At 38.3% G+C, this 23,040-nt stretch overlaps 1 protein-coding gene across 1 annotated transcript in view; it reads right to left on the bottom strand.

Moving 5' to 3' along the window:
* Positions 1-23,040, bottom strand: part of GART (phosphoribosylglycinamide formyltransferase, phosphoribosylglycinamide synthetase, phosphoribosylaminoimidazole synthetase) — a 26,211-nt gene continuing 3,171 nt past the window's right edge. Inside the window, exons 3-21 of the mRNA XM_006886750.1 lie at positions 22,460-22,634; positions 20,997-21,108; positions 19,847-19,915; positions 18,509-18,634; positions 17,287-17,374; positions 16,826-16,911; positions 16,443-16,611; positions 14,550-14,781; positions 13,235-13,329; positions 9,943-10,052; positions 9,257-9,455; positions 7,780-8,031; positions 7,287-7,439; positions 4,017-4,223; positions 2,708-2,845; positions 1,841-1,971; positions 1,467-1,608; positions 286-401; positions 1-192 (exon numbers count right to left, since the gene is read on the bottom strand). Coding sequence (XP_006886812.1) covers positions 1-192; positions 286-401; positions 1,467-1,608; positions 1,841-1,971; positions 2,708-2,845; positions 4,017-4,223; positions 7,287-7,439; positions 7,780-8,031; positions 9,257-9,455; positions 9,943-10,052; positions 13,235-13,329; positions 14,550-14,781; positions 16,443-16,611; positions 16,826-16,911; positions 17,287-17,374; positions 18,509-18,634; positions 19,847-19,915; positions 20,997-21,108; positions 22,460-22,634 — 2,792 coding nt within the window. The remainder of the gene's footprint in view (positions 193-285; positions 402-1,466; positions 1,609-1,840; positions 1,972-2,707; positions 2,846-4,016; positions 4,224-7,286; positions 7,440-7,779; positions 8,032-9,256; positions 9,456-9,942; positions 10,053-13,234; positions 13,330-14,549; positions 14,782-16,442; positions 16,612-16,825; positions 16,912-17,286; positions 17,375-18,508; positions 18,635-19,846; positions 19,916-20,996; positions 21,109-22,459; positions 22,635-23,040) is intronic.

Raw genomic sequence — 23,040 nt, 5'->3', positions numbered from 1 at the left:
TCATTCCTCTTTGATCCAACAGATCTTGCCATTTTCTCCAAGCTGGATAGCTCCACTGGCCAACAGCTGGAGGGCTGCAGGAAATATTTTATGTTCTGCCACTTTCACTCTTTCAGACAGTGTTGCAACAGTATCACCCCTCTTCACTGAGACAGCTTCTTGTAATATAATCTGTCCAGCATCTACGTCTTCCTGGAAAAATAAGAGAATATTTTGAACATTACCTTCTAGTCAGTACAACCCAGAGTCAAATGGTAAAAGTATCTGCAGAAAATGCAAACTCACAGCCACAAAGTGTACAGTGCAGCCAGTGACTGTGACGCCAGATTCTAGGGCTTGTTCATGGGCATTTGCACCCTTAAAAGAAGGCAGTAACGATGGATGGATGTTGAGCATTTTCCCTAGAAATGAAAAAAGAAAAAAGAAAAAAAAAAGCAGTGGTTAGAATGTCCGAATCCTGTATATTCTGCCAAGGGCTTTCGTGTTGAGCGAGGAATCTACAGAAGCAAGATTTCTCTAGGATGGATGTTTTCTTGTCAAAGATGGAGATGAGGTATAAAGGGAAACATGGGCTGTCATCCATGTAGGCTCTGGGGTTAATAGGTGACTATTCTGAGTATAGGACACCAATAGAGGGCTCTGAACAGGCACTCACTGCCTGTTGGATGGCCAATTCTAGGTGGTGAGGTCCTTGAAGAAAATCCAGCTGTTGTTGGCACATACTGTTAAAGGGGGGCAGTTCTAGAAAACTGCCTACAAATTTCACTTTCAATCACTCACTAGTCCCTGGATGGTGACAGTCAAAAGAATGGTGGTTTTTAAGTCCATTCACATACACCTTGGAAGCAAGCACAGGCAATATACTTTCAAAAGGTCATCAAACAACTTAGGGGAGTGACCTGAGTCAAATCAACTTGATGGCAACTGGTCTGGATATAGTGTGTGCGTGTGTCACAAGGCACTGCCTATTTTATATCACACCATAACCACCCTAACTGGATCCATTCAAGAAAATACCAACTCTTAAATTGGGTTCCCTGCCTAAATGCACACGCAACCAAAGGAAACAGGAGGCTGGCACAAATTTTTGTGAAAAAGGCAGTAGCACAAAACAGCATGTGAGATCTGCAATGACAGCTTCCCTGTTGTGGTCCTACCTCCTGACGAGAAGGTGGGCTCTTCATTGCCGAGCACAGGGAAGCATTTTCTCTAGCTGCTAAAACACCAACAGTGTTTACAATAGTATGAAACAAACCTTCTCCTGAAGTTGAACTGGAAAAAGTAACCACAACAGGCCAAAGAAAATTCAAAGAGTACTTTAATAATTGGGTTCTTTGGACAAAAGCAAAGGAAATGAAATAATAAAATGCCACAATCAAGATCACTGACATTGTTTGGCGAGTTAACTACTCTGCAGTTCACTTGAAATTGATTATAAAATGTGAAGTCAAACGATTTTTGCTTACCATTCCATTTTCTGACAAAAGGGCCAGACAAAATTCTCATGAATCCTGCAAGACAGACTATGTCTACGGTGAACTCTTCAAGGATTTGGTCGACTGCATTGTCAAATTCTTCACGCTTTTTATATAGTTTATGGTTTATTACCTGTAATAGAAAAGGTAGGTTCAATTTTTCAATGAACTACACAAAGACTGAACTTTCATGATATGTTCTTCTACAAACAAACCAAAGAATTGTTGTAGAAGAACAGGATGAAGCACAAAGAGCCTAGACAAAACTAGGTTCCAACTAAAATGTCCTTTCTAAGTCTAAAAGGACAGTGCCCCACAGAGCAGCGCAGATTATAGCCTACAGGAAAGGTGTCACAGTAACTTACTCGGGTGGGAATGTCTGCTCTTTCTGCTTTATCCAAGCCAGCCACTGCAGCTTTGTTGGAGATGACAACAACAATACGAGCAGAGCTGTTTGGGTCGCGAGTACTGTCGATGAGTGCTTGAAGATTTGATCCTGCAAACAGACACACAGCAATTTGAATAGGGAATGGCCAAGATATTCAAAGACTGGCTAATTATGTGAGATTTTACTTTGCCCCTCTCAAGATAAATATACAAGACATTCCTGGCTTTAGGATACATAATTGCTTTTGCAAAATAACAATACTGGATCTAGCATGATTTTTAAGCTGACTGGTGAGGAAATCTGTTGCTTAACTGAGTAAAAAAAATGAAGTCTCCCATAAACAACTATGGGCATATGTTATTAAATTTGGCCTAACATGTATGAAAACCTCAAAATGGACTCGGTAAGCAATTACACTTTTGAGACATATCCTAAACAACAAAATATGTATGTTAGAAATGTGTTACATATATTTAGAATGACATCCATACTGATGTTACTGAAAGAGAGAGAAAATAATTTATATCCATTTGAGAGAAAACAGTTATTTATCCTTTTACTCATAAAGGTTAAGGACATATTTTCTTCTTAAAAATAAATATACTGTATCATTTGAGCATTTTTACCCATAAATTTCCACTCTTTCTCTCTCTCCTTCCAAGTTCCTATTCTTGATACCACCTAATTGACAGTTTTATTTTAATTGTTAAGAGTTGCTTCAAATGCATATGAAACATGGCAAGACTAAGGATGTGGAAAAGACACCAATGCTTGATGATTTCCCCATGCAATTCTGCCAAGAGCATTTCCATGGCTCTCTTATTTGGAGGAAGTCTGAGCTCACCTGTTCCAGATATTAAGACGGCCACTCTAGCCCTTTTTGGTTGGACAGAAAAATGATTTTCCAAGAAGCCATTCTTGAACACTGATCCATTTATGTGTATGCTTTCAATCAGATGTTGGACTCTCACACGAGAGGAATCTTCATTTCAAACACAAGCATACATAAGAACATTTGTTAATTAACAATAATAGAAAAATAATTTTCAGGCAAACTTTAAAAATATACCATCATACTTAAGGAAGTAACACTAGTATAGTCATCGCCTACTGGCCTGGCTTGTTGGTAGCTGACGTGTATATAGTGAATATATTACTATATACCAGCATCCTAAAGAAGCCCTTTGGCGTTTAGGGCTGGGTTGCTAATTGAAAGGTTGGTAGTTCAAATCCACCAGCTGCTCCAAGGGAGAACCATGGAGAGCTTGCTACTGTTAAAATTTATGGCCTTAGAAACCTGATGGGGCAGTTTTACTCTAGTCTTCAGGGTCACTATGTGTTACATTTGACTCTTACGGTGAACATGAAATGAGTTCTCTGCGTTCCCTTTTATCCTTGTAGGCCTGTATATGCTAATGCCCTGACTACTTTCTCCAAATATGCATGTGACCCAACAAGGCCATTATGGGCTAAAGAAACAGATTCAAGGCACATCTCTAGCACTGGGAGAAGAAATCCATGTAGTAAAGAAAACAAATGTAGAGAATATACAACATTAACAGGTCTGATATTCTTTTAAATTAACCTGAGCTGTTTTTCTGCCACTTTCTAGTAAGAGTCTCACTTAATACACAGTTCTTGTCAGGGTGCCGACTAAATATCCTGAATTGAGAGGAATCACAAAGTCTGAGACAAGGTGCTGCACACACAGGCAGACTCTGAAAACTGATGGCAAGGAATTATTCAGGGTGCAGAAGAACAATGTAGAGAGTCAAAACAAAAGGGTGTGATTACACGGGTTCCCACTGTAGGTAAGGGAGGCTCAATCCCACTCAGACCCTTCCAGGAACCATGCCTCAAGGACTCTTCTCTTCTGTCTCTAAAGTGAGTAGTGACTGACCGGCTTTCACTCTCTGGTGAAGAGCAGACCCGTGGAGCATAACACCCTGTCCTTTCAGGTTGTGGTGGAAGTGAATGAATAAATGAAAGAGAGGAGCCAGGGAGTTTTGAGAGAGAAATTAAGAAGTACATAAGGTAAGTGGTGTGAGTGATTTAAAATGAAACCTGTGCAAATATGGTTATTAAAACAATGCTAGAACAAATGGTTAGAGCACCACTACATAACTAAAAGCAAACAATAAAGCACTGATTACCTGCAAGACATTCAACCACACTGCCAATCACCCAGGCTTCTTCCTTGTGCCGCTGAATACTCTCAAGAATCTGCTCTGCTAGATCCTTGGATACCACGAGGGCGGCCCCTATCCCACAGTTAAATGTTCTGGCCATCTCTTCTTCAGAAAGATTCCCTTGATGCTGCAACCATGAGAAGATCCGGGGGATCTTCCAGGCCCGGGCATCTGCAAATAGGTATGAGCTGTTTGACTAACTGCTGTCTCAGGGTATAAAAACAGTCACATATATAAAGCTGGAGATACTGTAACTGGGAACTACTATGTTAAGTAGTATAAAATTTTGTATTCACAAAAATTTTGTGCTGTATTCATTAGCTCTAGGTGCATAGAAACTTCTTAGTATTCTCCCTAAAGAATCAGATGTGCCTACCCGTAGCTGAATTCCAGCAATGGTACATCTCTCGCTGTTTTTTTAAGGAAAACAAGGGAAAAAGGCTTAAGGCAGTAGGAGGATAGGTGGGCCATGCAAAAAAGTTAAGTTGAAAAGAAGGAAGAGGGAAGAGTGGGAAGAACTCCTGGAAAGACTGGGTCAAAGCAGATCTTACAGCACAATGCCAGCAGAAAAGGAGAATAAGAGTGACTTAAGTACATACATCACTCTTTTATCAATTTTTAGTTGAGTCTTAAGCAATGTCCAAAACGCATCCCAAGTCTGGTGCAAGACAAGTGTTATTACTCACCTGTGACCTTCTGACTCACAGTGACTCAATGTACAACAGAAAGAAATACTGACTAGTTTGAGGCTATCCAGATGACCAGTTATGGATTAAACTGCTGTGACCCATGAACGATTTATTAGCTGACTTTTGCAAGTAGTTTATTAAGTAAGCTTGATAATCGGTTACCTTATTTGGCATATCTGCAAAATAATCTGTTTTTTTTTTAATGGTCTTTTTTTTTCTTCTTTTTTTATTAATTTTAATAGACATTTACAGAGGTTACGGATTTCCATTCATTCACTGCCGCACTTTCCTCCCTGTCCACGTTTCCCCACCAGTTCGCTCACCTCAAAAATAATCTGTTTTGTAAAGCTCTGGAGTTGAAACAATTTTCTTAAATCTTTAGGCCAATTAAATAATATTTTCCACCACCAGATTTAACTCCATTTTTACTAGCTAAAAAAAAATGTTCATTCTTAAAAGATTAGGTCAAATGATTTGGCTACTCCAATTTTCTCTGTGTTATCAACCTGAACATCAAACACCATCAGCAAGGACTTGCTTCTTTCTCACTGACCTACTTTACCAAGCATGATGTTTTTACTCCATGGACTGGGGCCTCTTGATTTTATGTCCAAGGTATGTATGTAGGAGGATCTAACTATCTTTGCTTCTGAAGAATATAATGGCTGTACTTCTTTCTAGAGAGATTTGATCGTTCTTCTGATAGCCTATGGGATAGTTAATATTTTTCGTCAATGAAATAAGTCAAAAGCATCAATTCTTTGCTGGTTTTTCCTCAATGTCCACTTTTTTCACACCCATGACGCAACTGGAAATATCATGGTTTGGGGTCAGGCACAATTTAAATATCACAGTGATTATTTTTGCTTCTTAACACTTTAACAGTAGACTTGCCCAATGCAACATGTCATTTGATTTCCTGACTCCTGCCTTCCATGGGTGTTTGTGCATCCAGGTAAAATAAAATCCATGACAAGTTCATACATTTCTCTGTTTATGTAATGCTGCTTATAGGTCCAGTTGTAATAGTCTTTGAAGTGCTTCAAGTCTTATTTTCAGATAGCAAGACTGTATCATGTGATTAGAGTAGGGTTAAAGATTCAATAAAATAGTAACAAAAACCTCCAAAAGTGGCTTTTGGGAATATGACTTTATCAGGTCTCAACCTCCTTACAAAGTGATCCTGGTGACGTAGCTGTGTGCTGGAGCGAGCCAGTAACAGCTATTATTCAACTGGCTGAGGCTGGTGTGCACTTACTCCACAAGAATTGGTAATGCTATAAAAAAAGTCTTTGCCTCTTATTTATCATTATGCTAGTATTTTTTAAAAAGTACTTCAAGATTTTTTATAGTATTTTTAAAGCGATAAAGATTCTTAAAGGTTTTTATGCTTAACATACTTTTCTAACCAGCCAAGTGTCTCCTCCCATCTGCAGTTAGATCAACCCAGAGTGTCCCCCCTCCCCCCCGTTCTATCAGTCAGGCTCCCATCTGCTCAGACTACCTTGTCCGTTTCCTCAACACCACTGACTAAGTGTGCCACACTTTCAAGTTTCCAGATCTTCAACAGGAGGATTTTGTTCATCTCTTTTCCTGAGAAGAGTCTAGTGGATTTAAACCACTGGTTTTACTTAGCAGTGCAGTATGTTATATACTACATTTCCAGGACTCTGTGGTTAGGCCATTCAGATCTACACACCTACACCTAACTGTTCCTCCCCCAGTATCTGCTTACCGAGAAAACGTACTTCAGGTAAAATGCCTCAGTTTTTGTACACTGATTGAGTCTGATACCTGGAGTATCTCAGTCTTTCTTCAGCTTTATAAAAGCAACTGGGAAGGACCTGACCTTTACCTTTGCCACATGCTTATAATTTTCCTTTCCCTCTTCCCACTAAGTTTTGTATAACAAAACTGCATACTCCTGTCTTTACAACTCTGCCAGCCATTCTCCCTCACAATCATGTGGTGGGTGCTATCTGCCTCATACCATGTTTGGTTTTTTTTCTCCCCCACGTTAATTCATCTCTTCATAGATTTTTTCAAGTTAACTGACCTCAAACTTACCTTGGTTCTGCATTGCTAACCTGTGCCATCTTGAAATCTTCCCCTCGATTTTGACTGTTCTTATCTATAGTTGTACTTCTTTCTACACCTTAAGGTTGACAGATTACACAAGAACAGCCTTCTGGTCCCCACCATGTTCTTGCTGCACCTATTTATCTGTATCTATGATTATTTAAGGATTTTTCAGGCTGAATTTTACTTCTGCTCACAGACAACTGGGAATAAAGAATTTAAGTTAAAACAGTACTCTAATTTGTAATTGCCAATGTATTTTTCTTATGCCATCTATCTTGGTCAAATGAGTTAGCTTTCTTTTTCTTGATACTCATGTGTACAATCATTCTCAATTCTGTTACCATATATATACTTTTGCCTTGTCCAACTTACTTCATCTTCAGTGAAGTCAATTAGATTTTAGCACACAATGCATTTTTTGTCTAACAATTTTCTGAACCAAAGTTCCTTTTAATGATCTTACCTAAATCCACTCCAAATTTCTGAGGGAGGACCCTGGGAATGTTTTCTAGCAATCCACCTCCAGTAATGTGGGCATAGGCCTTGACATGTCCTGAACGTAGGACAGGTAATAGTGTCTGGCTATAGATTCTGGTTGGAGTTAGAAGTAATTGCCCTGTAGGAGATGAAACAAAGATGACTGTAAAATTAAGCCCTAACATACAAAACAGTTCTGAAATGAAGATATATTGTATCTTCCACAGAAACAGTGTAAAATTAAGCCCCAACATATAAGAGTTCCGAAATGAAGATATATCGTATCTTCCACAGAAATAGTAGTATAGGCAACAATATCACTGGTTAAGTCATTGCACTGCAGTTTTAAATAACCTGAACATCAAATATGACACTACGAGTTGTACTCGACTCAATGGAGCCTAACAACAAGAAGAACAAGAACAACAACAATACTCCACTAAGTTGTCTCTCAGACATTTCCAAGCAGGAGAGTTTACCTAAAGTCTGGTCACCACATCCATCAGGTGCTGGAGAGGAATAATGGAGGGAAGATTTTTCCACAATTTTTCTCACAAGACTAAATCCATTACTATGGAGACCAGACGAAGCTACCCCGATAACCACATCCCCTTCCATGATTTTGTCCAAGTGAGGAAGTTTCTGATCCCGTTCCACAGCACCGACAGCAAAACCAGCTAAGTCATACTCTCCAGGAGGATACATGTCAGGCATCTCGGCAGTTTCACCGCCTGTTAAGAGGACGAGCACAAAGATATGGTGTAATACTTACAAACTTGCGTGGAAATTGTGACACTGACTATTCTCAACATAAACATTACAAAGTATATATAATACATTCTTTAAAAAAGCTAATGAAACTACTAGCCATCTAACTGGAGTTCTGATGAACAAGTATATATAATTTCAGGGAAAACAGCATCAATTTCTATAAAGCATAAGATAAAGTAGTATTTCTGCAAGTATATGGATAGCTGCCAAACAACATTACTGTCTTAAGAGGAATACTGAGCAGAACATGACATCACTAGCCACTAAACATCACCACTTTCACAGGAGGAACAGAGTTAAACATGATGTCTTCTATAGCAATTTAGGTTCATATATAGTTGATCTTTACACTCACTCTAGTTCCCAGATAATTCTAAAGGGTAAACACATTATAAAGATATGGGCAGATAGATTTCAAATTAGAAATTATGTTCTAGAAAAGAGATGAGAAGGTACTATTTTATTTTGGGCAGACTTGTCCACAGAAATGGTAATAAAGAGATATTTCCTATTTATATGGAATCAAACTGACCAAAGTGCCTTGAATGCTCTGAGAGGAAACTACGAGGGCATATATGGTAATGGGAGAGGAATAAGGCAGAAAAAAGGTGAGAATCATGGCACAACAGAAGAACATAATCAACATATGTACAAATTGAATTGGTATATGTTCTACAGTATGAATGCTGAAACTCCCTGCTCCCCAAATTTAAGTAAATTTCTTGGCCAACCTACAGATTAATAATGCCATATATGACTTAAGGAGTAAAGCTTGAGTAAGCATTCTTGCCGAAGATAAGAAAAAAATTAATCTGACAGTAAGAGTTTATTGGTCAAGAGACTAGGCCTCAAGAAGGGGTTTGAGGACATGAAGTTCTAAGTTTTGTATAGCTATTATGATCTACATTTTGAGAACTCTGGTGGCTGAGTATTAAGCTGCACTGCCAACTCAAAGGCACCCGGTTCAAATCCACCAGCTGCTTTGGGAAGAAAGCTGAGCAAACTTTTTTCATGTGATTTACTGCCTCTGAAAACTTGCTTGAGAATAAACTATGAGTTGCTTCTGGTACAACAATAAGTAGTAACAAAATCTACTTTTTAGTGCCTCATCTTATAATGCAGTCTCATATCTATGCAAAATACATTAAAAAGAAGGGCATGTGATTATAAAACAGGTGAAAGTACCAAGGAGAGCACATCCAGCTTTTCCACAAGCTTTAGCGATACCAGCAACAACTGCCTCCGTTACATCGAGGTTGAGTTTTCCACAGGAAAAGTAGTCAAGGAAGAAGAGGGGCTCTGCTCCTTGTGCCAGAATGTCATTTACACACATTGCAACCAGATCTTGACCAACAGTATCATGTTTATTGCACAACTGGGCAATCTATAGGAGAACAATAGAAACTGTCACACAAGAGAATAAGCTCCAAATTGTACCATGAAAAATTTCTCAACGGAGTCTTAAGAACATCTGTCACTTTTGGTTAGTAGTTTTAGTATCAAAAGACCAAAGAACATGAAAAATAAAGCCAGGTGCTGACGAGTCGATTCTGACTCACGGTGAACCCAAGAACTTTTGTGTCGAAAATTCTCAACAGGATTATCAGGAATGTGTCCTTTCAAAAGGCTATCACTATATCTTTTCATTCAAGGCAATTCTGAGAAGGCTTGAATTGTCGTAACTGTTTGTCACACAGCAATATTACAAAGAATGTTAAATCCTGACAATCTACTTGGCTCTAAAACATCCCTCCATTCAGTAATAATATGGTTGGCAGAAATGTACACAAGTTATTTCAATGGCATTACATTGTTATTTGGTATCTATTTGATAGACAGTTCTCTCTTTATTTTTCACAAAGATATATTACCTTTAGTTTAGTTCCAACACCATCTGTCCCTGAGGCCAGAAGAGGATCTTTGAAACCAGCTGCTTTCAAATCAAAAAGACCAGCAAAACCACCAAGATCAACTTCACAGCCTATTGGAGAGGAAATTAGTTACATGTTAGCAGAATAGTTAAATGCAAATATAATACTTGTTAAGATCGATTAAAACAAAGTGTGTTGTTCTTGACAAGGGCTAAAAAAAAAGCATCACTTAAGAACTGATGAAGGGAGAAATGAAATAGAATTGATCAAGAGAGTATTTCTTTGAATTTAACATGAGTAATAAATATTTTCATTATTATGGACAAGAATGGAAGACTGCTGGCTTGGCCTAAGTAAGTGAGAAATCATTATTAAATATTATCGTTAATATTACAGAAACAAAGATTCTCACGACTGGGCCGACTGGCAGTATCATGATAGATGGTGAAGAGATTGAGACTGCTAAAAGCTTTAGCTTGCTTGGTTCCACAGTCAACACTCTTGGTACAGAGCCAGCAAATCAAAAGATGAATTGCACTGGGAAAGTCTGCTGTTAAGGACATCTCCAGAGTACTGAAGAGCAATGATGTCTGTCTAGAGACTAAGGTGTGCCTGGCCCAAGCCATGGTCTTCTCAATTATGTGCTCTGCATCAGAAATCTAGACAGTGACTGGGGATGACAGGAGAATTGATGCCTCTAAGCTGTGGTGCTGGAGAATGTACCATGGACTGCTAGGAAAAAACCCTAGGTTCCTCCTGAAGAGGTGAAACCAGGTTGCTCCTTGGAGGCAAGGATTCTGAAGCTCTGACACACATTTGGCATGTTTCATGGAGGGAGCAGTCCTTTGAGAGGAACATTATGCTTGGGAGAGTGGAGGGACAATGCAAAAGACGAAGATTGTAGATGAGATAGATTCAGTGACTGGGGTAATAGGGTTAAGTGAGTCAGGGTTCCAAGCTGCTGTACACAGGGTTGCTATGAGTCATGGGCAACTTGATGGCACAAAATAATCTTAGAGACTAGAAAGCAAGACTGAGTTTGACTTAAGTACGTCACAGTTAATTTACTGGTACTGGGAGAGTAGGGTACTCCTCTAACAGATACCTAAAACATAAAAACAGATACCTAAGACATAAAAGTGCTTTTGAATTGACTATTGAATAAAAAGCAGGTTTCAGGGCTATTGTACATAGGGTTGCTACGAATTGCAAGTGACACGATGGCACATAACTACAACAATAACTGGATAAAAGATGAAATAGTACTTAACAGATTGCCTTGAAGATATGTTGGTAAAACTGGATGTCAAAACCAATTCTGGAATGGGCTCCAAAAGAAGAGAGCCCTAATAATAGAAACAGTACTGTGGTACAGAAAAGACACAGGTAGAGCAGAACCAGAAGACTGGTTTAAGTTTGCACAGGAAATAGACAACCCAGAGTGCATGGAGCAAAGAAAGTGGAATGTCTTCAAGCAGGCATCATGACAATGGGGTCACTGGATACTTATTGGTGAGAGAGCTGAGCATATGTAGGCTTAATGGCAGTAGGGATAAGAAAAACTCAAAGGTCTCCTAACACTTTCCCAAGTATTGCAGAGGGGTTGAGAGGTCAAGAGCCAGAAGCTGGAGACAGGAATAGGAGAGTTACTACAAAGCTCCTGAGGTCTCAAAGGGTGAGGCCATATCCTTCAAGGCAGAGCTCAAATCCAGGGCTGAGGAGCCTGCACCTGGAATTGGGAAGGCATTGTACATTCGGAGTCTAGAACTAAGTGACACTGCCAAGATGGTCTCTGAGAACATAGGATTATTTTTGAGAGCCAGTATAAATGGTCTTGGTAGATCTTTCACTTGTCTGGCACTTAATCTCACTTCCTGCATTCCAGTTTATCCTATTTGAAAATGAAATGTCCACTGTGTGCTTGGTTCTACCACTGTACTCTGCAAGCAGGTAACTTTCATTCTAGAGTCAAAGAATAGAAACTTTGCCCTGGGATGGAATTCAAACTTTAGGGGATATGAGGTGATAAATATTTTTGATAATGTGGCAAGGATATAAATTTTGGTGGGTCAAAGGATGGAATGACAACAGCTCAAACTGTGTTCTCCCCAAATACATGCTAGCATGGGTAGGCTATGATTTCCAGTATTGTGTGAATACATCCACATTTTGTGATAAATCTTAACTTCTATGAGTTTATTGCTTACAAAAGCTGAGGGTCAGCAAAAGAGAAGACAAGACCTCCATCTAGGTGGATTGAGAGAGTGAAACAATGGGTAGACACTAAAACTAGGGTAAGATTTCAATCTTGTTCAGTGTTGCTGAGTTATAGTTGACCAAATGCCATTATACCTCTAATGAGGAAAGATTGTTGTTGTTGTTTAATGCCGTCGAGTCATAGACAACTCATAGCGACCCTATGAACGAACAGCCTGAGCACTGTTTGTACATAGAGTTTCCGGAGGCAAGCCATTTCGGAAGTGGATGCCGCTCCTGCTTCCAGGCTTGATTTAGTCGGGAAGCTCCAGCCAACACTGTCCACTATGGGTGCCCATTACCACGAATGGCACATCACTGTCACAGGCTTCAGCATCACAGCAACCACGAGTTACCTCTGTACAGCAACGCACAGACCAGTGCTATACCACCTTTTGGGCTGTCTATAAAATCCCATCCCAGGAGACACTCAGTAAACATTATCACTGTGCCTTCTACTAGTAATCTTTACTTTTCTAATTTACCACCATCTTATTTGCACCACTTGAAGAAGTCAGGGAAGAAAATTGTATATTGAGTCTATATATGCTGAGTAACTATTCCTCATTTCTTTGGAAATAAAACCAAAAACTTAAAAATTATTTTTATACTGCTTTATTGGCTACAAAGGAAATATACACAATTTCATTTACTCATGACTGTGAGGGTCTGTATCCTCTGCAGAAGACAAAAATCTTTTCCAAGACCAATTATACTAATGTGATAAGGTACAATATGTAAGATTAGGAGGCATTTTTAGGTCCATTCTTTTGGACCCTCAGTTTTTGCAAGGAGAATCTTCTAGACTTAGGAAATTACTGATTTCAAGATACATGGGGATCTCTGGTGCTTAGTCCACAGAAGTTGAAGTGAGACCAAGGACTTTCCCTCAGAGTGACAGAGAAAGCTTTCCCTAAAGTTGATGTCTTGAATTTTATGTTATACATGTGTGATGTTTCTATTATGTTAGCATTAGATGACTAAGCTAGAATTTATATTTGGAAAATTTCCTTTCAATACAAAGTCTCTTCATTACCCAGTCTGGAGGTGGCTTTTGCTAGAGGTTTAATTTTCTTGACCAGCATATTGCCAGCTGCAATATCCACACCAGCTTCCTTGTAGGTCAGACCTCTAAAGACACAAACAAAAAAAAAAACACCCTACTATCACTTAAGTATCAGGGGAAAACTATTCTAATACAGTACTTAAAGTAGAAGATAATCCAAGTGGTTTTCAAATTTCTTATGAGTCATAAAACCACCAAGATACAAGTAATACTTTTAATATTGGCAGAGATTTAATTGTTGAAGGGCAGGTCCTGGGATCTGAAACATGATTAAAACTATTGGTCCAAGAAACAAAAACAAAAAAACAAACCAAAACTAAAATATTAGACATTAGCTAGCTAAAAAAATAACAATAATAAAAAAAAATTGTCCCATTGGTTGCATTGTACCATCATGAAAAACAAAAATTAACTTACTCAACTAATGTTTTCTAAAGAATGTACCACTGACAGTTAAATAAGCTAGTATTTTGCCACAATCTTCTCTCATCAAATGTGACATGAAGGGGACAAAAAAGTGACAAAATCAAGATAAAAAGTGAAAATTAGGATTATAGAATATCTATTAATATACATTTCCATATAGCTGGTGATAGTAGAAAATTATGATCAGTTATTGCTATCCAATGCATTATTCCACTTGATATTACAGAGTCATCACATGTGAATGGTGGTCAAGTTCATAAATAACTATGAATTCAATTTGGTCTTGTAAAAAAGAACAATTTTAGTTTACTAGGATGCATGGATAAAGAAAATGTCTTATCAATGTAAATACTACTCAAGATGTTCTTAATGAGTAACAGTAAATGAGATTTCTTCTGAAAAAGAAAAATTAAAAACAGCACATTTGGAATGAACAACTTTTATTGATTTTCACAAGAAAATAACTATACATACGAATAAATGAATCAATAAAGGGTCAAAAAAATACATCTAAAATAGGTAGTCCCCAAACTAAGCCACCATAATATAAAACAACCAAGTTACAAATGTTAAATGAACAAAATGATCATCTTGAATTCTTTAGACAATATCCAGGAAGCACAATTTAAACTTCAATAGTATCACGAGAGAAATAAAAACCCTTAATAATGTGATTTAGCTAAACTTTTCAGATACCACGAAACATTCTATTTTACTTGAATACTTAAAGCAGTTTTGGTTCAAAATAAAAATAAAGAAAGTAAAACAGGAAAAGATAGTATCAATATAGAGTTTTCTATATGACCATTTAGATCAGCTCAACAATTGTGCTTTCATTAGGTCAGGAAGAGAACTTTACCTGGACTGCTGGAAGAAAGTGATGGCACGATGGCCAATGTCCTTCCTATAAATGGCTCCTTCAAATTTTATTGCAGCCAGCCCCTTCTTGGCTTCTTCGAGTGCTGACAAGAGATTTTCCCTGATGGCTGTTACTGTAAGGACTCTACCTCCACTAGTCACCACTTTGCCATCTTTCAGGGCAGTGCCTGCTTGGAAGACCTCCAATCCCAAACCCTGAGCCTCAGGAACCCCTGTTAAGAGAGCATATTTGACCTGTAATTCCAAATCTCAGTATTTTACACTTGTGACTTTTAACTTTTTTGAAGTTCCTTTTAAAAATCTTTTCTCATTTAAGCCTACCTTCATAGGAAACTGATAAACCATGAGTTAATGTAAAATCCAAACCAAACCTATTTGTCGAAATCCAACTCACAGAGCAGTGAAGACCTGCCCCACAGGGCTTTCAGGGTAGTAAACCGCTACACCTTTCTCCTGAGGAGCAGCTGATTCCTGTGATCAGTCAGTGGCCAAGCATTTAACCATTGCACCACCAGGGTTCTTGGAATGAATAGACTCCATTCCACTAGAGTAAAGCTTCCTTGGGTTTCTGAGACTCTAGATGAGGCTATCCGTCTCTCTGCCACTGGGTTACAACTGCTGGAGATGCTGGGATAGCAGCACATGTTCAAACTCTGTTCTGCTTTAAGGCAATAACAGCTTTCTGCTCTACGGTGATAACTTCTAAAAATTTATAACCAATTCCAACATGAAAATGATGGTTTCAATGAAGGAGAAAAAATATGAACAAATTAAGGCCTAGGAAATCTGACACTTAAAAACATGAGTTATTTTTTCCTCACAAAAATATAAGGAAAAAACCCCCTTCTTTTTTTATACATGAGTTGGTTTCTGACTCGACAGTATAGAACAACATCAACTACATTCAAAGTCATGCAACATGAAGCCTTGCCTGACTGGAAAGGATGCTGGTTCTATCCCTTCTTCTGTTGTCTGCTTTTAAAAGCCATCTAAATATTGCCAGTGTCCATGTGTGGGATTCCTAAGATAATATTTGATGTCTTGGCAAGTAATGCATTTGCTAACAATGGAGATTACGCTTCAGCCTGTTAGGTTCATACATTAAGGTCTCCTTTTGGAATTTGATTGGCATTCAAAGCCAGAGACTAATTTGACATGATCTACCTAGATTCCTCATCATTTACCATCATCATAAAGAGATGGCTATTCCTGAGGCAAAGGAAGAAAAAAATACCACCAAAAACAACAATAAAAACTACCACCCCCACAACAAGCTCTAGTGGAACAATGGTACAGTGCTTGGCTGTAATCAAACATTGGCAGTTCGAACACACCTGTAGCTCTGTGTGCATACCCAAAGACCTGGTGATCTGCTCCTGCAAAGATTATGCCAGGGGAACTCTAAAGGTAGTCCACTCTATTCTGAAGGGTTACGATGAGTAAAAATGGACTCAACAGCACCACAACAAGGTAATGATTAATTCTGTCATTCAAGTGACTATTGTGTGCATTGCAAATTGAGGAGCAGAATGGAGAAGGAGGGTTGAGATATTTTTTATGAATGTTACATTCATACTCCTCTGGCTATCATCCACTGCTATTAACTCCCCAGTTCTGTGTGGGAGGAGGTAGAAGGCCACACAGAGTGATTTTTGTCAAAGAATGGTGAAGCTCCCTCAGGCCTTCTATGTGCAAAAAAGGAAACAGATAGCTACAAAGCAGTAATCTTGGATATTTTGTAAGTATCCTTAAAAGGCCTGGCTGGCTTCACTTCACACCCTCATAGCAGAACACAGCGAGAGCCCTGGGGAGGGGCAGGAGGAGGGGAGCAGGCTTCGTTTATCCCCTTTGCCTCCTGGCTATTCTTGCTCACCTGTGATCTCCACGCCTGTAGTGTAGTCCCCAGGATAACCTTTACTTGCCATGACCACAGTGACGGCAGCATGGTTTTCTAGCCAAACAGGCAGTGCTGTGCACAGCTGGCTATCTAAGGTGGACTGGATCACGTCATAGAGATCGCTTTTAAGAAGTGGAAGGATGACCTGGGTAATGAAAATCAACATGGTACTGGAGAAGAAGGTCAATTTTCCTTAAATAATATATTTACTGAAGTACTAGCAGAAATTACACATACTTCTCAAAGTAATTATTTTCAAGTAAATAAATTCTGAAATAAAAGCAAGCTTCTGCCCCCATTCTATAAACCTTTTATTATATTCTGCCCTTTTAATTAAATACAACATGAGTGTTACCCACTTGGCACTCTGGGTCACCAAAACGACAATTAAACTCCAGAACCTTGGGGCCATCCTGGGTCAGCATTATACCAGCATAGAGAACACCTTAAGTAAAAAAATAAAAGGAAATGTATGATAAAGACAATGTATTTGACTATGAAGCCTAGAATTAAAAACAATTGACAACAAAACATTAAGTCCCACAGAAATACCCCTGCCCATCACTGCCATTAATTCAGAAGTAAATCACTGTTGACCCTCCAGGATGTTTTCAGAGGCTGTAAACCGCATGGGTAAGGTAGCTCATCTTTCACCTGGTGGATCTGAACCGTCTTTGGGTTGACAGTGTTGAATCCTTACCCGCAAAGCCACCACAACAAATATTTTAACAATGGTCAGTTAAAAGATGATGAAAAGGGAAAATGTTAAGAGGCATGTAATTTACTCTATAAAGAATGCCCATAATATCAAAGTAGTCACCTCTGTATGGAATATCCTCCTGCTGCATGCCATCCACTGTTCTCTGAAGAATGGTATTCTTAATTTTTAGTAACAAATCTTTAGAAACCTGGGAACATAGAAAACATGTAAACGAAACAGACATTTGAAAACAGAACAAGCAACAACCCATCTTAAATAGTATCCTATGGAACAATCAAAGGGGAAGCCAAAATGAAAACTCTGCCACCCAGCTGGATCTGACCTTCAACGAGCTTTCAGAAGCTGCAATGAAATAGACTGTCCATCATTTACTGACTCCCTGAGCTAAGCTGAGCACTTCAAATGAACAAACTTTGGCAGCGAAGGGTTGGGGAGTTCCCTCTTACCTCAATTCAGTGTATTCTTTATATACATCCAATATGTTCTATATATAGCTCAAACGTGTATCTATTCAAGAATCTGAGTTTACAAATCTAACTGCCAAAATGAAACTCATCGATAGTTCTCGTGTTAAAGCTATTACTAGTAATTGGTACTTTCAATATTTAAAGTCTTAAAAAAAACAAACTCAAACCAGTTATGTAAGGTCTTGTTTTTAACTTTTTCATTAATAACCATTACCTTAAAATTATCTAAATGTTATTAGCATAAATGAGCATAGTACATGATTAATGAAAAGAAAGGGTACATTTCAAAATCCTAATATGACTAAGCAATGCAGGTGTTTCTGCTTTGGAAATGTTTAGAAGTATACGTCCATTAAGCAGCTCTAGGGGCTTAGTGGTAAGTGCCAGCCTAAAGGTAGTGACTAAAACCGACCAGGGGCTCAGTGGGGGAATAATGGGTAATCTGTCTATGTGGTTAAACCACCTCTGAAAACACGCTGAGGGGGTCAGCTGTGGGTTGGTTCCCACTAGAAGGTACAAAACAGCAACAAATAGCCTTTTTGAGTAACAGAGCAGAAGAGTAAGTTCCATCGGGCTTATTTTTCAATTCATACTTCTTCCTCACACGCACAGGCTTATTAAACACTCAAGATTTGGCTCTATATTTAGTAGCTATTAAGAGATTACTTACAGATTGACAAATGATAGTTTTAGACTGTAACAGGCTCCTATGGATTAAATGCAGTTTAGGAAAGAGGGATTAAGAGGATCTCTTAAACCAAAGTAAGAAAGAACTAAACTCTATCAAAAGCTTTTATATACTTTATAAACATGCAGGAAAAAAAAGCATGAACTAGGAGCTCTCTGAGAAGTACCTGAGGTGCTGGACAATAGGCTCCCATGCCCCCTGTATTAGGGCCGAGATCTCCCTCCAGCAATCGCTTATGGTCCTGAGCTGGGGGCATCGGGGCCACAGTTCTTCCATCTGTGAAACACAGACACTACAGAGAAAATAAAATACTTGATTAGGTAAAACACCAGAAAAAACTAAAACAAAACTTTTATAGATTAACAAAATCGTTTCTCCTAAAACAAACCAACCTACAAACCCCCAAAAACCCAACAAACACAAACAATGTAATTTAGAAGCTATGTATTGATCTCCCATAATCTGATAAATCAGTAAATCAATCCTCAAAGAGGATTAGAGGTGGATTATATGGAGTTTGATTAAGAAGCTATAAGGAATGTTTCCTTAGGTGTGGCCTCATCAAAAAACTAAACTCAATGTCATTGAGTTGACTGCTGATTCAAAGCAATCCTAAAGCTTAAAAGTAGACTAGGATGAGGAAACTCATCCTTTTCCCAGGTGGATCTGAACTGCCCACTAAAATGAGCAAATGAGCAGTACAGAGGTGCAACAAGCTTCATAATCAGCCACCAAAGCTCTCTGATAAAGGGTGTCACTTTTAACACCTTTTGTTATTGTTGATTGCTCTCCAGTGGAGCACTCAGGACTCCAAGTGATCCTATGAACAAAAGACCTGAAGCCTTTCTAGAACTATTATTTCTCAAAGTTCATAGTTTCCAGAGGCATGTTGTTTGGGAAATGGATACCACTCCTGCTTCTAATTTAACACTTTTTATCTCCACAGATAAAAAAATAGGAGAAAAGCTAGCCCAGAGAAGACCCTCAGCACCAGCAGAGAGATTAGACAGGAGTGGAGGTGAGTCCTTTAGGACTCAGGCTTTTTTCTCAGAGCTGGTTTCCTGAACTGAGACCTCTAACCTCTCTAAGCATAAAACAACAAATTTATCTTTGTTAAAGCCATTCACTTGGGATATGTTACAGCAGCAATAAATAAATACGACAGTTACAAAGACAAACTATTTACAGGAACTTTTCTTAACAACAACAACAAAAATCTCTATGCCAAGAATAAGGGAAAAACTAAGCTAGTTTTAAAATAAAATACTTCAATTTTAAGCTTCTTGGCATTACAATTTTATGGCGGGTACGTTTATTTCACTACTCACTGAGTAGGACACTACGTGAAGCAAAAAATCATGAATGTTTGAATTAATCCGAAACTTGAAATAACGTATGATCTAGGTATATTTGTCACAACTGCATAGGAGGAAAGATTAAGGGCGTAGTTTATTTAGGTACTCAAGGGGAGATAGAAGAAAATGAAAAAGAGGACTATACATACAGATACTTCTTCTCCTTCAAGAAGTTCTTCAATGACAACTGTTTCTCCAGCTGCTCCAAAAGCTTTGTCCTAGTTGAACATTTTAAGAATAAATGGCCAATTTCTAAGCACTGATTATTTAGTAGCTTAATTTTGTCATTCTCTACCATTGGCATTATGAAAACAAGGCACTGGTACTTGTTTGTTATTAATAATTGGGCCCAGTAGAAAGGAGCTGCCCTGCCAACAAAAGGGAGGTGCTTCAAATATACCAGCTGCTCTACAAAAAACAGATGGGCAATCTCCTCTTGTATGATTTACAGTTTCTGAAAGCCCACAAGAAGGTCGGCCGTGAGTTGGTGCTGACTTGACAGCACATTAACAGGCCTTGGAAAATAGATTTGCACGAGGGAACACCCCCTCCCCACCCCCCACGGACTATAAAAGAAAAGCAAATCTTCACAACATCCCACTCGGTAGGCCACCAGGGACAGCTCCTTTTACATCCCTTAGACTGGGAAACATAGGACAAACAGTTTTTTCCTCATGGCTGATCTGAAAATGTACTTAAATAAATGCTCTCTCCTTTGAGCATCTTCTGTCCTTTAGCAGCAGACAATAAAGGATGTTAGAAGATATTTCAAAGAATTGAGACAGAGTTAGTCACCAATGTAGATCCATGCAGAACAGATTAGAAGACCTATTGTAATGAAAAGTTACTTGTGTTTTTATTAAGTGGTCACTAACCCACCCATCACCATCCTGAGAAATACTTTTTTTTGTTAGATGCTGTCAGGGTGACTACGACCCACAGTGATTTTATGAAGTATAGATAGGAACTTTGCTCTATTCTGCTGAAGAACATTTACAGTATTTACTTATTAATGTATGGGTTATTAAAAACAAACAAACAAAAAAGGATATGGGTTATGTAGAATACTTAAGTGTTTAGAAACCAAAGTTTTAAAGTAGAAAAGTAGTTACTAGGGACATGTGAAAGGGAAGGGGGGAAGAACACATTAGTCATTGCTTAGCAGACATATTCCTGAATTGTACACATAACAATTATTAAAACAGCAAATGTATTATTATGTATACAAGAAAAATGTATTTATGCAGGGTGAATTAAATAAAACCAACAACCGTGAAACTTCCAGAAGAACCAACACACCTGCATGATCTCCCGTACAGCTCTGCACGCCTCTTCTTTGCTCTTTGCAACAATCACCCCTTTCCCAGCAGCAAGACCACTAGCTTTCACAACCAAAGCAGGGAAGTCTGCACTGTGGGGACAGGTTAAAGTTAAGAGATCTTGACAATGATAATTTAAAAAATGCTTTGGGGTGCTTATAATGGTATGTAATAGCAACAACTCTAGTATAATACTGATATATTTTCCCACCAGGATTTTTTTTCCCCTATGCATTTCTTCATAGTTAAGAACGAAATACTACATTTGCTTTTTTCACTTATTATGTTATTATACTGAACTTTTCTATCATGGAAAAAATATCTTTGTTAAGAGTAAAGTAGATGTACAAACTGAATCTGGAAAGAGCGTTAAAATACAAACTAGTAATTTCTATTAGCTCAGAAAATGTATTGACAAATATACAAGCTTATAGACACAGAACACCTGTTGAAATCCTCAAGCTGCTACTTAATTTCTCTTCTAGTCAGACTGGGGATCTAGAGAGTGAAACCCAGGGCATGTAGATATAATAGATATAATGTAGACTCCTCAAAAGAAAGGAGTTGATTCAAATAAAGTATGGGGTGGGGCGGGGTTGGAGGGGGGAAGACCCAAAACAACAATTTACTTTGTTCAATGTTTTTAATATTAGAAAACAAACATTTTAAATTTTTTTATATTTTACTTAAAGTTCATAAAAAACTTAGATTTCTGTTCATTCATTTATGCAGAATTTTTAAGATTTAAGCTTATAGTTGTAGCAGCAAAAGAGCAAACAGATAATTATTTACTCTTGTTAATTATTTATGCCAAAATCCAACACTGCTTGTATTTTTTTTTTTCACTGCTTGTATTTTAAGATGTCCCTGTATTTGATGACTTGACTGTGGAAAAAACGGCAGTATTCAGGAACCACAAAAGGGCAACTTACTTAACATTGATTTGTTTTCTTATTTTTTTTTTAAAGGAGTCAAAAGTTTACAAAGTAGATTAATTTCCTATACAACCTTTCATACATTTTGCTTTCTAACATCTATTACATTTACTCCCAGTTTAACTACACTCACCCCATTTCGTCCCTATAATTCTCATTTTCGTTGGTATTTCTATCCTACCCCAACCTCCCTTTGAGGCCTATTCCTGGGGTCCTCCCAAATGTTATTTACCCTAAGAATCTGTCATTTACGTTTGAACATAAACACAATCCATGTGTCTAAATACATGATAAAATAATGCATTATGTAGAAAGGCTTCTGAGAGCACTGGTGGCTTAGTGGTAAGGCATTATGCTGCAAAATCAAAGGCACATGGTTTGAATCCACCAGCTGCTCTGTGGAAGAAAGATGGGCAATCTCCTCCCATGTGATTTACTGCCTCTGAAAACTGCTGCAGGCCAGCTGACTCTAAAGTACACAAAAACAACAGGCAAGACTTCAACCTACCTCATGATGAAGCTGCAGGCTTCCTCAGGTTTGGTGAAAGCTCTCCATTTGGCAGTTGGTATTCCATGTCTATCCATAAACTCTTTGGCAAATCTTTTGCTGGATTCTAACTGAGCTGCTTCTGATGTAGGGCCAAAGCATCGCACACCTGCGGCTGTCAGGTTTCCAACAATTCCTATTGAGGAAATGAGGACACTTAAGTGAATCAAGCTCTCTCAATGGTCTTTTAACAATGAAAATGATTTTAAACTAGGCTACTTTATTTTCCCACATAAAAGGTATTAATGTAAATAATATACCCAAACATACAAGGGTAAAACAAACAGATAAGTAATAGCATAAGAAATATAGTTTAGTCTCTTTTTCAAGACTTAAGCTAAACAAAGCAAATGTCTGATAGCAAAGAAGAATTGTGTTTTTTAAGTTGTCTACTAAAAAAATGGACATATTTCAGCTAACAGATGCTGCCGTGGATGTGCTCACCAAGTTGTGCCAAGAAATCTGGAGAGCAACCACTTGGCCAACTAACTGGAAGAGGTCTATATTTGTTCCCATCCCAAAGAAGGGCGACCCAACTGAGT

The sequence above is a fragment of the Elephantulus edwardii genome, unplaced genomic scaffold, assembly GCF_000299155.1.
Source record: "Elephantulus edwardii isolate Elephantulus edwardi_28Jun2011 unplaced genomic scaffold, EleEdw1.0 scaffold00051, whole genome shotgun sequence".
NCBI classification, from domain to species: Eukaryota; Metazoa; Chordata; class Mammalia; order Macroscelidea; family Macroscelididae; genus Elephantulus; species Elephantulus edwardii.
This window is presented reverse-complemented; position numbering and strand designations above follow the sequence as displayed.